We start from the raw sequence: 15655 nt of genomic DNA, 5'->3' as shown, positions 1-15655 counted from the left end.
AGAAACAAATCTTAATTTGGAATCAATGTACAGTTTTGGAATCAAATTTTTAGTTTAGTAAAGTTAAAAAATACATTTTCACAATTTTTGAGACAAATAAGAAAAAAAAAACTGGAAAAGTTTGGAATCTTTTTTTTGTTAGTTTTTTTTTTACAATTTTGGAATCAAATCATAAGAATCAAGAAACAAATTTGAAAAGTTGGTAATCAATTTTTACAAATTTTAAATAAACTTTTTTAAAAACTTTGAACAGTTCCTCAGTTTTTGCAATTTTTAAATCAAATTTGAAATGTTTGAAATCAGTGTTCAGAGGTTAGAATCACTGTTCAAACATGTTCAAAACTTGATAAAGTTTCAAATTGACAAATATTAAGAATCAATGTTTAAAAGTCTGGAATTAGTTTTAAAAATGCTTAGAATAATTGTTATTTTTTGGAATTAATTATTAATTATTATTTTTTGTAATATTTTTAATACAGTATATGAATAAGGCATGTGTAATAAAAAAAAATAAATAAATGTAAATAAATGTAATGAGGTTGTAGTTTAATTTTTAGTTTTTGAGATTAGATGTAATGTACAACTATGGAGAACGTGATGAAACACAGCTGATTAGATCAGTTATGAGGAACAAATAATCTCTCATTTGGCTGCTGTACACAATAAACCTTCTGTTTTTTGCTTTTAATTTGTTACTATATTAAATATTTAAATATTTATGCTTTGGAATATATGAGCCCTATCTGCTTTAAAAAAAACAGGATGTTCTTATAGCTAATGGTTAAAAACGCCATCCTTAATATGCGTGAACCTGAAATGGTAGAGTGTGTGTGTGTGTGTGTGTGTGTGTTGAGAAGTAGAGTCAAAGCCAGATCTCGTCACTGCTTGTGCTGTTCACTTTGTAGATGTAACCGACCATGGGATATCTGGCGAAACCTGAGAGAACAAGAAAGTTAAAAATTCTTTATTATACATAAATACACACACTGGCCACTTTATTAGAAACATCTACTACTATCTTCTGCTTCCACTTACTGGCCACATTATTAGAAACACCTATATACATTATGCTTTAAATCACTAGCAAATATACAGCTCTGGAAAAAATAAGAGACCACTTAAAATGATGTTTTCCTTAATTTTACCAAATTGAAACCTCTGAAATATAATCAAGAGGAAGATGGACGATCACAAACCATCAAACCAAACTGAACTGCTTGAATTTTTGCACCAGGAGTGCAGGCATAAAGTTATCCAAAAGCAGTGTGTAAGACTGGTGGAAACTTTATTAATATAAACTTTTTTTCTTTGCGTTATTTGAGGTCTGAAAGCTCTGCATCTTTGCATTTCTCATTTTCTGCAAATAAATGCTCTAATTGACGATATTTTGATTTGCAATTTGGGAGAAATGTTGTCCGTAGTTTATAGAATAAAACAACAATGTTCATTTTACTCCAACATATACCTATAAATAGCAAAAGCAGAGAAACTGAAGTGGTCTCATTTTTTTCCAGAGCTGTATGTATAGTATATCACCAAAGTGAGTACACCTCTCAAATTTCCACAGATAGTTGTTATTATATCTTTTTACTTAGAGAAGTCAGTTTACAGCCTATATAACAGTATAGATTTACTGTCCTCTCAACACACAATCATTAATTTTTGTGTATTTTTGTGTAACAACCATTATTTTCCAGCACTGACTTAACTCTTTTGGGTATGGAGTTCACTAGAGCTTCACAGGTTGCCACTGGAATCCTCTTTCACTTCTCACTGACGACATCACACAGTAAACTGTTTGCAGGCTTTCTTATACATCAGATTCAGAAGAGGCTTTATTCTAGGACAGTGCTATGCAGACAGAGTTGATTCATTGTGTGCAGAGCGTATCATCCAAGCTCTGCAGACTGACCTCCTATTTCTTTAAGCTCTGCAGCAATGCTGGCAGCACTCATGCTTCTATCTTTTTGTAAAGCCAACCTCTGGATATTATGCTGAACACGTAGACTTAACATTTTGGTCGACACATTTTGGATCCTTGTTAAACTGCTGTATGGCCTTGGTCATTGTGCTATTTCTCAGTTTTAGGATGTTAATAATCTTCTTGTAGCCTAGGCCATTTAAACTCTCTGTGGAGAGCAACAATTCAGTTTATCACATCCTCAGAGAGTTCTTTGCCATGAGATGTCATGCTGAATATGGTCCCATGAAAAGATAGTACACAATATTTGCAGAAATGTGAGGGGTGTACTCACTTCTGTTGGATATTATATCCAGTTAGTATGTAAACATTAACCCTTGTGTGGTGTTCGGGTCTGTGGGACCTGTTTTCATTTTTCATCAAATGATACTAACAATTTTTTTTTTCTAACTCAAACTCATTGGCATTGGCACATTTTTTGTGAAAAACATATATCAAAACACATTTTTGATAAACACACACTGTACCCCCCCCCCCCACACACACACACATTTATATTACATACAGTATGTTTGGTCAAGAGCTAATAAACATTGCTTCATTTGTAAATTTGAAACTAAACAAATTTTCTACTCATATCTTGAGTTAAATTCATTTTCTTTTACATTTTATTAAAAAACTAATAAAAAAAGAGTACCACTTTTTAAAAGAAATGTAACATAAGGTAAAGGGCAAATATTAACCATGTAAGCTGTTTATATTGCTTGCAGTTTAGGTGAAGCAAGCATGTGTAAAGCATTTTAATGTAAAATTGCTTAATTTTGCTGAATTAAATACAAGTAACAAAGTAAACAAGTAACAAAAATATGAACACCACACAAGGGTTAAAAAAACATGATGGCTAAATTTCTGACCTCGTGCTGCGTAGGCCAACGACAGGTCCTCGTCTTCCTCATCAGTCTTCCTCTGTAAAGTGCTCTGCTTGGAGTTGGGCCGTCCTGAAATCAGTTCACACACTGATTTCTGTTCTCACGCAAGATAATAAACCCTTTCCCCCTACATTTTACACAGGAACCGTATACGAGGCTAACATAGCTAACAAGTAGCAGAAGCTTATATACACCAACTAGCAATGCGCTAACTGCATTTCCTAAATCATCACACATCATTTCACATAATCATTCCACTAAACTAATGCCCATGTTTCATGCTTTAACTCAATTCAGGGACTGGAGTTAGAGATTTGGTTCAGAGTTTGGATTCAGAGAGTCGATTCAGGCTGCTCTTGCCTTTGCAGAGAGTGCTGTGGTCGTTCAGCTGCATGTTGGAGGGCAGGGACATGTTCTCCCGGGGCAGATACATTCCATCCATCTGCTCCTTCGCTGAGTTATTACTACAAAACACACACACACATAATCCATAAATAGAAAACCACATATAATAGAATATTATAACCATAAATTATACACATTATACGAATTATAAAAATAAAGATGCTACAACAAGTGCTTTAAATGACAAATCCGGTGTAAAATGGACTTGTGGTGTAGTGAAACATAATAACCAGCATAAACTTTTGTTGAATAGCTCCACATAGTACCTTAAGGTAGTTTCCTAAACTAAGTTACCTTAATTTCAAATGACGAGCTGAACGAATAGGTATGATAGGGGATGTATATGCATATACAGGTCTGGAAAAAAATAAGAGACCACTTAAAAATTCTAAGTGTATTTGTTTTTACCAAATAGAAAACCTCTGGAATATAATCAAGAGGAAGATGGATGATCACAAACCATCAAACCAAACTGAACTGCTTGAACTTTTGCCCCTGGAGTGGCATAAAGTTATCCAAAAGCAGTGTGTAAGACTGGTGGAGGAGAACATGCCAAGACACATGAAACTGTGATTAAAAACTAGGGTTATTCCACCAAATATTGGTTTCTGAACTCTTAAAATTTTATGAATATGAATCTGCATTATTTGAGGTCTGAAAGCTCTACATCTTTTTTGTTATTTCAGCCATTTCTCTTTTTCTGTAAATAAATGCTCTAAATTACAATATTTTTATTTGGAATTTGGGAGAAATGTTGTCTGTAGTTTATAGAAAAAACAACAATGTTTATTTTATTCAAACATAAACCTATAAATAGCAAAATCAGAGAAACTGATTTAGAAACTGAAGTGGTCTCTTCATTTTTTCCTTAACTGTATAGATTGCAATCTTCACCCCAACAGCCTTTGCATTGCCCATGCAAAAATGGCTATTTTTACCAAATTAATAAGCTCAAACTAGCTCCACACTTCATTGGTAGAATTCTGAGGCTCTGATATGTAAGACGACACAGTATCCACACAGTATCCAAGAGAGAGCATAGCCAACCGCACTCTCTCAGACTCAGGCTGCTGATGCCAAGCAGCACAAACCGGGACTGATCTGGCGATCCTCAGATCATAGTGATAGCTCCACAGTCCACTGGACTGAACCATTATGAACCAAGAACCATTTTATCAAAACAAGGTTCTTTAAACTCACATCTCTTTTAAATATTGTCAATATTTAGTAATTTAAAAAAAACACAGGAAAGGAATAATGATAGTGCTATATTTACCTACCGTTGTGGGGTTATAGGAATAGCCACTGGCTCTTCTGAACAAAAGAAAGAATGAAAGAAGAAAGAGAAAAATTACTCTTTTAATTCTTATTACTTTTATAAAAAGTCGTTATGATGAACAATAATCATACTCATACACACACTGTTGGTCAATGTTCTTGCTTCTAAAAGCAGATGGAAAAAACTATAGATCTATCCAGGCTCACACTCTAAATAACAAGTAGGGTGATTGGCTAAGGATCAGCTTAATACTCTCAATAATGTGGAAACTTAGATTTTCTAACTAAATTTTGTGACTTTTTGAGACCTTTTGAATTATTTTTAAACAAGCAACTATTGACAAATCTAGTGACTTGTCTCACAGCACTACAGCTACTTCCCACACAGAAGAATTACCAAGGACCGATCACTATTCAGCTTGCTTTTATTTAATTCCTGTTTATGATCTTGTAAACTGAACATAATTTCGGCATCGTGTCTGATAAATTAACTAATTAACTTTATGTTGTTAAAAAACAGTGATACATATAATAAATATTGTATGTAGGTAATTATTGTTTGTCCCTTTGAAATATGTACATTGTTTTTCAAAAATATGCACATATTTGTAAGATATTATATAGTAGGGGCGGGCAATATTATATCGTATACATTATATCGTGACACAGAAATATCATGATATTAAAAATCCATATCGTGATAATAGGGCTGTTCTGTCTTAAAAGTAGTCTATTATTTACTGTGAAGCTTTAGGTTTATTTATTGTATAATTGTTTTAGTTTGCAGTTTATATGCATGCACTAAATATTCTGCAATATTATTTGCTGCATTTTATTATTTTATGCTATATTATTTATGTAGCCACATTATGATTATGCTGTTATACTCTTATACTATATTCCTGAAATGAATTATTTTTCTGTTTTCCTATATCGCCAAGTATATCGTTATCGCAAAAATACCCTGAAATATCGTGATATTATTTTAGAGCCATATCACCCACCCCTAGTGTATAGAATTCCTTTGAGATAAATAATACTCAGTGAACGGGCTAATGGCAGAGATCTTATTAATAAGAAGACCGGCAACTGACTGTGTATAAGTTAGATTTTTCATAATGCTAATCATGCATAGAGCCCATTCCAGAATAAAGTACCACCCTTAAGCAAATAGAGCTAATCAACCTTGCTGTGGAGAGGCTAGGTTAATTTAATTGCACCGGAAATATGATCGATTCCAGTAGAATATTCACAAGAGCGCTCGGGAGCCGATTTTCATTTGCGGAAGCTTCCTTAGACATACCACAGGTCAGCGGGAGCAAAGCTAAGGGCGGCCGTACCGATGGCTTTGCCTTTGTCCTTTTGCAGAAGGCAGAGCACCATCAGTGTGAGGATGAGGAGGGTGATGAAGCCGACAACACCGCCCGTAACAATCCCCAGCATCGGCACCTCCACCCGGGACTGCAGGAATTCTGAGAAATGGGGAAAAATGTCAAAAACAATTATCAGATAACAAGCTGGCTATAAATAGCTAATGACAGGCTAACACTCTAACAATCCGCTAACTGCTTTAAATGTTCAAATTTTAGTTCAAATGGCTAAAATAGACAAATTTGCTGAGTTATAGTAAGGATTATAACAAGCAGACTGATTAGCTACCTATGAACTAACTGGCTACAACAAGGCTAACTGCCTAACAAGAAAGCTACTGGCTAATTAAAATATACTGATATCCAAGTCAACATATTCTAATTAATTAGCAAAGCCAGTGTCTATATTACATTCATTAGAAAAACTCAGAAAAGTTATTTAAAGGAACACTAAGGTCCTGTTTGTATTTTGCGTCATGCTAACGGTATTTAGCTAATGCTAATGCTAGAATTACACCCACACAGTGTTTGAGTTTAGTCAGGCTATCAGTACACAGAAACCCAGGCAGAGCAGAAGAAACGGGTTGATTTCAACAATATCATCTTTGTTTTATTTTTGGACTACACTGTCTGATGTCTGAGACACAATTTTACCCTAGTTTCGAGACAATTTTTGGTCTAAAATCTGTTAAAATGTTATAAATAATATTACAACTGTGCAGAGCTTTTGGTACGACTTTAAAATAAGACTACCTTTATAAAGGGTTTATAAATGGTTTACAATTAGTTTATTAATGGTTACTAATCAGGTTGTAAATGCCCTAAAAATCCTTATTAATCAGTTGCAACAATATAGATGGTTGTGTAATATAGTTCACGATTTGGTAAACAACAGGTCACTGTTGCCCTTTCTACTGTAAGTATGTGTTATAACTGATTATTAATGATTTTTAAGGCATTTACAACCTAATTAGTAACCATTAATAAACTAACTGTAAACCATTTATAAACCCTTTATAAAGGTAGTCTTATTTTAAAGTGGTACCGAGCTATTATTTGTGCGACAAACGATAGTCCCCAAAGACATGGTAGCTATTTGTTTAGGCCCATCTACACATATTCAGATATTTAAAAATAAATAGTAAAATATGTAAAAATGTGTCAAATACAGTATACTTGATACATAGAAATGTTTTAGAGAGAAACCAAACTGTAATGCAACACTACATACAGTACAAGTCAGAAAAGTTAATACTAAAATATGTTTTATATATTTACATTCTTAGTAGCTCCTTTTTGCTTAGATGACAGCTTTGCACATTTTCTCATTCACCTGGAATTCAGGCTTTCAGTTATCAGCTGTGCTGAATTTGTCAAGAGTGAATTGGCCCTTAATGTGTTTGAGAGCTTCAGTTATAAAGTTGTGATGAGGTAGAGATCCAAAGTTACCAGAGTATTTTGGTTTGTATAACAATTTTAAGTAACTACATGATTCCTTATGTGTTACTTCATTGTCTATATCACTTTACTATTCATTTACAATGTAGGGAAAAATTATCATTGCATGAGAAGGAGAACATTGCATGTTTGACTGGTACTGTGTAAAAGCAGAAAGTACAGATGGAGATCAGTTTGTAAATATGATGATATATATATAGAGACCTGTTAGAGTGAGGTTGGTCTGGACGGTGCCGATGCTGTTGTTGACGCTGACGGAGATGTTGGGTGGCAGGCTGCTCAGAGTGACCTGTAGACTGTGGTTGGCCAGCCAGGGGTAACTCCTCGAGTCCAGGATGAGAAAGTCGGTGGAGTTGGCCACCAGCTGGCCGGACTGATCCACCCAGGTGATTGTGGCAGGGGGGTTGGAGCGAACCAGAGCGAAGAGGACCAGGGCGAGACCAGGGTCGGCTGTTTCGCTGTAGTGAGCGTTCACTCGCAGAATCTCTGGCTGAACTGAATGGAAAGAGAAAAGCGTCAGGGGAGGATGTCCTACACATACTGTACACACACCACAACAACCGGGGAATGTTCCAAACTTAAAATCGCCCAAAATTGGAGGAAACCCACGCAGACATAAGGAGAACATGGAAACTCCACCCTGATAAGGACTTCAACCCAAGAACCCAGCATTGGAGCCACTAAGCCACTAAGCCACTGTGTCTGTAGCCCATGCCTGTAGATTATTCTGATATGATCTGAGAATACCTGTGTTGTGCCGAATCCAGCACCCCTGCCAGGAAAAGCACCCCCTCTCGGGAGCTTGCACATACATCTTCTTGGCTTTAACTTTTTTTAGAAGAAGAAAATACCCAAGATGCTGTTCTAAGCTACGCTGACTCCTAAGAAATAATGAAAAATAGTCAGGTCAACTGAGCCTCTCCCATGAGAGGGTGCTTTTCTTGGCGGGGGTGCTGAATTTGGAACCATAGTAGTGCCGAAATCTGCACCCCCACCATGAAAAGCATCCTCTCTCGGCAGCTTGTACACACCGTCCTCTTGATAAAAGCGCTTTAACTTTACTTAGAAATAAGCTCCAAGAGGGGGTGCTTTTCCTGGCGGGGGTGCTGAATTCTGCAACATAGTAGTGCCAAAATCTGCAAGCCCCCAGCCACCAGCCCCAGGGCCGCCGCTCTGCATACGCAGACAACGCAGCCAGCGTTAGGCCTCAACCATTTTGCAGTTGCAGGGAGCCAAATTGACTGAGAATGAAATGTGTTGAAATTATGACATTATTAAATTTAAAACCCAATGTGAATTATTTATGATACGCTCATCTTTTTTGTCTTTAAACATTGCATGGGGCACCTACTCTACTACTTAAAAGCGGCACGTTATTATTTTTTGTGCATAATATAATGCCCCCACCCCTATTGCCTGAAATGGCACGGCTCGGTTTGCTCTGTTGGTTGTTGCCAGATGTGACATTTTCCAGTCAAATAAATAATCAAAAAATGCATGGAGGCGCTAAATCTTGCTCATGTTTAACCATTTTTAAAGTGTATGTGGCCATTCTATACAAAAACTTGTCCAGTGCAATATTTGTGTAAGTTAAAAACTTAAAATAAAATAAACAAATAGGATGAAAAATCGTAACTTATCTGGCAACCTTAGTCCTACTCCTAACTAAAGTAGCAACGCTACTTGAGTTTGGCAGGAGACAAGTTCACCGCGCGAAGTTGCTACTAAATGGTAATTCAACTATGAAGCGACGGTTTGAGTCTGGAGCTGAGAAGAAGAAAAAGAAGCAGTTATGACCAGTTATGCTTAGGGCCTCCAAAACCTTAGCAGCGGCCCTGACCAGCCCCCAACCCCCCGCCTTGAAAAGCACCCCCTCTCTGCAGCACGATGCACCTTTTTGATAAAAGTGCTTTAACTTTACTTAGAAATACGCTCTAAGAGGGGGTGCTCAAAACGGCACAAAACGGGCATGTTATTCAGCATGGTGCGGGGTATCTAGTCATTCCTACTATTTACCTAAATAAAGTTTAGAGACCAACTTTTTTCAGCTGATTTCAGCTTATCAAAATTCAATCTTGTCCTGAAAGTTTACCAGGTTAATTAGCCACTAAAAGAATGAAGCAAAGCACTGAGCAGCTTACACTGAACGTTAAGGGTGACGGTAGCGTTGTAGCTCTCCCCGCCGGCCGGGTTAGTGGCGGCACACACCAGCTCGCGGTCCCACTTCCTGGGCTGGAGAGTGAAGCTGCTGTTCCGCTCTGAGCTGAACTTCACCTGTCCTGGACCCTCAGGTGAGTTCATTACCAGGCGCCCTGTACCTCGACTGCCCGTCACCTCGCTCTGCCGCTGTCCGTTCAGGTACCAAGTGAGAAGGGGCGGAGCCTGTGAACTCCACCCCTCCGACTCACAGTTGAAGCGGTGGGAGACATTTTCCTGCAGAGTGACCTCAGAACGCTGGTGTCCGTCAATCTTGGGGGCGGGATCGATTGCTCCTGAAGGGATTGATAAAAATAATCAGAGAAAAGCATGTTTATTTAATACACAGTATAAAACATACATGGGCAGTTGAACATCTCTTATCATATTATCACATTTTTGGTGATTGTTTGCATTATTTGTACTCTGAAATCACTGGATATTTTTTGTTATTTTGACCATTTCTCATCGTCTGCAAATATTGCAAATAATGTATTTGGAATGAAACAAGAATGAGAAAGGTTATCAGTATTTATATAAATAAAACAACAATGTTACAACAATTTTACTCAAACACATACAGGTGCATGTAAAAAAAATTAGAATACCATTAAAAAAATGCAAAACTCATAAATATATTACACACAGAGTGATCTATTTTAAGCATTTATTTTCTTTTTTTGTTGATGATTATGGATTACAACCAATGAAAAGTCAAAAATCAGTGTCTCAGAAAATTTGAATATTATATAAGACCAGTTGGTACTTTTGGCAGTGTGGGTGATGTGCCAAGTCCTGCTGGAAAATGAAATCCGCATCTCCATAAAAGTTGTCAGCAAAGGGAAGCATGAAGTTAACTACCACTATTCGAAAAAGAGGAGCTATTGAAACATTACACTTACAAACTGGGCATCCACTGTACATTACACTGTACAAACTGGGCATCCCGGAAAAAACTGATTTTACTCATAAACTGTAAACTCAATGAAGGAAGACTGAGACTCTGGTCTGGGAGAAACGGGTGGATCTACTAAATAAATACATGAGTCTGGCTTCACTTCTATTGTCTACTTTACAGACTCTGGTTGCATACTCAACAACAGGGCAGACAATTTTGGATTCATGTCTACAAAAAGTGACAGAATGGAACCATGATGTCTATTTTCTCTACAGTCACTGGTGGTTTTCACTGCTGGATCCTCACCTGTCCATCCCCAGGTAAAGGTGTGCAGGAGTAGAATAGAGAGTCCTGCCCCATGCCTCAGATACACACACTCCATAGTTTCCTAAAGGAGAAAATCACACACATACACTTTTATAGATAAATATGCTCGCTTTTAGGTCTACATTAAGATACTGGGCATAAAAATGCTCCCATTGACCTTGACCTATAAAAAAGCTCTCTGCAGCTAATTTTGGATAGTGTACCTCTTAATGAGAGATTGCTGACTGCTAGACAAGCCTCTGCAATGCACTCAAAGACATTTACTTTGTAGTGGTGTTGTGAATGAGAAACCTACACAGCTATGCTATTTAAGAGCCAGGTGTGCTCTGACTTTGGCGGATTGCTAATGTAACGGTGCAGCTACCTGGATGTGACCAACCCTTTTTTTTTATAGCAGAGGAAACTGATCTGCTTGTTCACACTGTGAAGGTTCACCAGCAGCTCATTTACGGGAACAGTAATGTTATTTTATTTTGTATTATTCTGTTTACTGTTGATGTAAAAGTTGGGTTTGTGCACTGCTGTGCACGTGTTCATGTGTGTGTAACAAGTAAGGGTGTACGTGTGCTGCACCTAGGTTGTGTTCAGTCAGTGGCGCACCTGTGTTTTCCATTGCAAAGATAGCAATACCACAGAAATTTACCTAAACACACCTCATTTCCAGACCACTACGGCCAGCAGCATAGATATATTCACAAACACCATTGCTATTTAAACGATGCACGGAGGAAGGCGTGAAAATAGACTGTTGGCGGGGTGTAAGATAGCAATGAGCATCGCAATGCACCTTACACAGGATAAATGTCTTCTTCTATAAACAGATCCAGTTCAGAATGAACACAACAAGAAAGAGGAGCACAGAAACAGGTGATGACAGGTCAGGGATGAGGGGAGAGAGGGTGAGAGCTCGAGCATTGTAAACAAGCGAGAGTGAGAGAGTGATGATGACGATAGTGATCTGGATGGGATGGAAGGGTTCCCACTGGTCAATAATTCAGCAGCTTCCTGGCGAAACTCAAAACAGAGAGGGAAGAAGCTTATGCTAGCAGTTAATCAATCATGTCCTTCAGCCCTGAGCTTAAACCACACAGATCTGACTGCTTTGTCATGGAGAGTGATCAGGAGTGATCAGGAGTAATCAGCAATTGGATGAGTTTGATAAATTTTTAAAACATGGATTAATTTATTACAGTTAGTAGCTAGAAAACATACAAAGATGAAGAAGTCCCATAGGTCAGCAGTCTAAAGCGCTGCCACTATGATCGGGAGATCGCTGGTTCGAATCCCAGTCATGCAGCTTGCCATCAGCTGCTAGAAAACTAAGAGTGCACAATTGGCCTTGCTCTCTCTGGGTGGGTAGATGGCACTCTTTCCCCTCATCACTCCTAGGGTGCACAAGATGTCTGTGAGCTGATGTATCAGAACAGAGTCGCTGCGTTTTCCTCCGAGCGCACTGTGATGCTACTCGGCAATGCTTGTACATCAGCAGCAGTTCTAAAAGAGGCGGAGTCTGACTTCACATGTGTCAGGCATGTGCTAGTCTTCACCCTCCTTGTGTTGTGGCACCACTAGTGATGGGGGATCTACAGCTGAGTAGCAGCTGAATAGATAGAGCTTAATTAGTTCTTGCAATAATAACAATAAGCTTAGTTTACATAAAACAATTTACAAGAGTTTAAAAGGGCAAGGTGAATATTAATTGCTCTTTTAAAAATGGATTTGAACAGGTTAGTGTTAACCTTCTTTCACCTTATTTTCTTTTCTTTTTTTGTTATATGCAACACCAATATCCATGAGAATGTTTTTCACACATTTATTTGTAATTCTCTATTTTATTACCATAAGTTGTCCACACTAATTCTCACTCTCCTCACAGTGTTTTTTTTAGGAGTATGCAATTCTCAAACCATGTTTAAATATATGCATGTTTAAACACCAAATATTTCCAGGTATAAAGTAAATTAAAGTAAATTAAACATTTAAGGCATGGCTAATAAAATGTAAGGCTTTGGATGGGAATCTGTCTTTTATATGTCTTTTTAAGACATGTGTGGACACTACATTTTGGGGTATCTAGACCACAACACTAAATTTTGCTCTACATATGCCTGGTGTCCTCTTATGAGGCCATTATACTGTCACCTTGTGGTGGCAGAAGAGTTGAACACATTACAGTTTAGATTTTTTTTATTTATTAAAATGAACAGTAAATACAGTACATTTTTGTTTTTTACTTTATGTTTTCGTGTTGAAGCACCACTTTAATTGAGCCATTTTGCTCAAAAGAAATGTTGTTTTTACTTTTGCTTTGCAAAAAATGCTGCTGTGGACATCATTATTAATGGCGACTTCATTGTGTTCTTTCAAAATATAAAACTAAAGTCCTCATATGTGGACAGAATTTTTCTCAGAAACTACATCATGTAAAAAGGTGCCAATTAGCCAAAATAAAAAAGAGAAATGCATGCCATGCATAAGTTTGGGTCTTAGGAGGTTAAATTTAGGGTTTTTTTTAGGACCTTGCGGAAACCCTAGGGTAGACAGGTCATGGAAAAGGAGAACATTGTTAGTTGAAAATATTTATTTTGTATTATGCAGCATTTAATGACATTGTATGTGATATTGCACACCCTGTGATGTGACAATTGCATACGTGCACATTGCGATGACTACGCTAAAATGATATATTGTGCAGCCCTATTGCGCGCGCACACACACACACACACACACACACACAACCTTTACAGTTATTGATCATTCCCCAGCAGCCTGATTTACACCACAGCTGTGCAGGAACATACATATACACACACAACACATATATACAGTAGACACTCATATATATATATATATATATATATATATATATATATATATATATATATATATATATATATATATATATATATAATATACACACATGCCTCTATCATGATGACGACAGCATAAGATGATGATGATGAGGAGGAGAAGGATGATGCACTCTGCAATTGTTTTGTGTCCATCTGAGAAATAGAGAGATAAAGAGAAAGGGATACCTGTGTGTGTTCGGGCGCTGGACGTGTTTTTATCCCGCTGTAGATCCATGCATGCCTGCAGCACCAGATGCCCTCACACACACACACACACACACACACACTCTAACACACACACACTCCAGTGCAGGAGAGCGGATACACTGCAGCTGCTTCAGCTCAGGAGCTTCTGCAGACAGGCATGATGTCGTTACCGAGCGCAGGATCCTAAAGGAGGAGAGAGAGAGAGATGGGGAGAGAGGGGGAGGGAGGGTGATGAAAGGATGAATAACATGTGGAGGTGGGGGGGGGGGTGTTTAATGACCTCAGCAATATTTAATAATTAATTTATTAATTCTTTACAAAATGCAAATCATTAATGTTACAGCATGTACTGTGAAACAATAACAGTAATAAAATGCTCACAGGAAATCTGATCTGTGTGTGTAAATGTGTGTGTGTGTGTGTGTGTGTTTTTGCTGAGCTCTGGTTTTGCAGGAACACCCCTCCCCTTCTTGTCAATTTATAACCGGTCCCATCTCTGCACTCGGCTGCTCTGGTCTGGGAGCCTCTGCAGTGCTGCAGACTCACACAGGCAGAGCTAGCAGAGCCTGAACACCTGGAACAGAAGAGAGTGCATTGTACAAATACTGTAACACTAACACTGCACATATACTGTAACACTGTAATACTGTAACACTGCACATAAACTATAACATTGAATTACTGTAACACTACACATAAACTGTAACGCTGTAATACTAACACTAAGCATATACTGTAACACTGAAACATTACACAAACTGTAACACTAATACTAACACTAAGCATATACTGTAACACTGAAACATTGTAACACTACACAAACTGTAACACTGTAATACTAACACTAAGCATATACTGTAACACTGAAACATTGTAACACTACACAAACTGTAACACTGTAATACTAACACTAAGCATATACTGTAACACTGAAACATTGTAACACTGTAACACTACACAAACTGTAACACTAATACTAACACTAAGCATATGGTGTAACACTGTAACACTAACACTGCACATATAGTGTAACACTGTAACACTAACACAGCACATATACTGTAACACTACACAAACTGTAACAATGTATTACTCTATTACTGTAACACTAACACTGCACATATAGTGTACCACTGTTACTGTAACAGGTGACCTTTTATGACAATGTTTTTATTAAAAAAATATCCTAAAGGCTTGCTGGGTAAATTTTCTTAATGAGTTAATTTAATACAGTAAGTGTTCTTTAGCCTAAACATCTGAAATAATATAAACAATATGATATTCAATATTTGGACTAATAATATAATAACTACACAACTTAATACTTGTACTTGCAATACTTTAGTACTTAAGTATGATGCTTAAAGAAACACTTCAACTTCTACTCATCACTTTCTGATAGAGTACTTTTACTCTAGTTCTTTATACATGTCTGGAAATAACAAAATGTTGGGAGAAGTGCCATGCTCCAAACTCCACCTCTTAATCTAATATCCTTTAAAACCCATCTGTACCTTGTTCTTATGTCCATGACAAGTCTTCCCAACCCTCCACCACCTGGTCTTCTTCAAACGGTTAATTTGATAATTTCTCTCTTTCCTGGCTGCAATTATCAGAGCTGGATAACTGGCTTCCTACCACATGCAGAGTTCCCTCATCTTCTTCAAACTGCCATACTACTGATAGGCATGTCCAATCTACACTAAATTGCCAAAAGTGTTCACTCACCTGTAAGTGTTACACAACTGTAATATAACTAGATATAATCCATGGTAATATTTACTGATAACAGTTACATGACAGTAATATTACTA

At 37.3% G+C, this 15655-nt stretch overlaps 1 protein-coding gene across 2 annotated transcripts; it reads right to left on the bottom strand.

Moving 5' to 3' along the window:
* Nucleotides 1-449: 449 nt before the first annotated feature.
* Nucleotides 450-14727, bottom strand: LOC103039101 (transmembrane protein 25). Of its 2 annotated transcripts, XM_049467352.1 has the most exons (10): nucleotides 14223-14727; nucleotides 13821-14024; nucleotides 10762-10843; nucleotides 9503-9853; nucleotides 7566-7856; nucleotides 5874-6005; nucleotides 4536-4569; nucleotides 3211-3314; nucleotides 2836-2919; nucleotides 450-936 (listed from the first exon to the last, which is right to left on the bottom strand). In XM_049467352.1, exons 3-10 carry the CDS (start codon nucleotides 10835-10837, stop codon nucleotides 863-865), a joined length of 1146 nt encoding a protein of 381 aa, XP_049323309.1. In that variant the 5' UTR covers nucleotides 10838-10843; nucleotides 13821-14024; nucleotides 14223-14727; the 3' UTR covers nucleotides 450-862. The 2 variants fall into 2 exon arrangements, with proteins under 2 accessions (XP_049323309.1, XP_022524850.1); XM_022669129.2 differs by having other exon boundaries at nucleotides 13821-14727.
* Between the last annotated feature and the right edge of the window lie 928 nt (nucleotides 14728-15655).

The sequence above is a fragment of the Astyanax mexicanus genome, chromosome 18 (genome assembly GCF_023375975.1).
Source record: "Astyanax mexicanus isolate ESR-SI-001 chromosome 18, AstMex3_surface, whole genome shotgun sequence".
Lineage (NCBI taxonomy): Eukaryota > Metazoa > Chordata > Actinopteri > Characiformes > Acestrorhamphidae > Astyanax > Astyanax mexicanus.
The sequence above is the reverse complement of the archived record's forward strand: the minus strand, read 5'-3'. Positions and strand labels throughout refer to the sequence as shown.

Bases quoted from the DNA above. Each gene is read 5' to 3' on its own strand.
- LOC103039101 (XM_022669129.2), bottom strand. From the start codon at position 10,837: ATGGAGTGTGTGTATCTGAGGCATGGGGCAGGACTCTCTATTCTACTC. The intron at 9,854-10,761 runs GTGAGGATCCAG...CAATCCCTTCAG, and splicing joins CTTTACCTGGGGATGGACAG to GAGCAATCGATCCCGCCCCC. The intron at 6,006-7,565 runs GTCTCTATATAT...CCCATTTCTCAG, and splicing joins GACCAACCTCACTCTAACAG to AATTCCTGCAGTCCCGGGTG.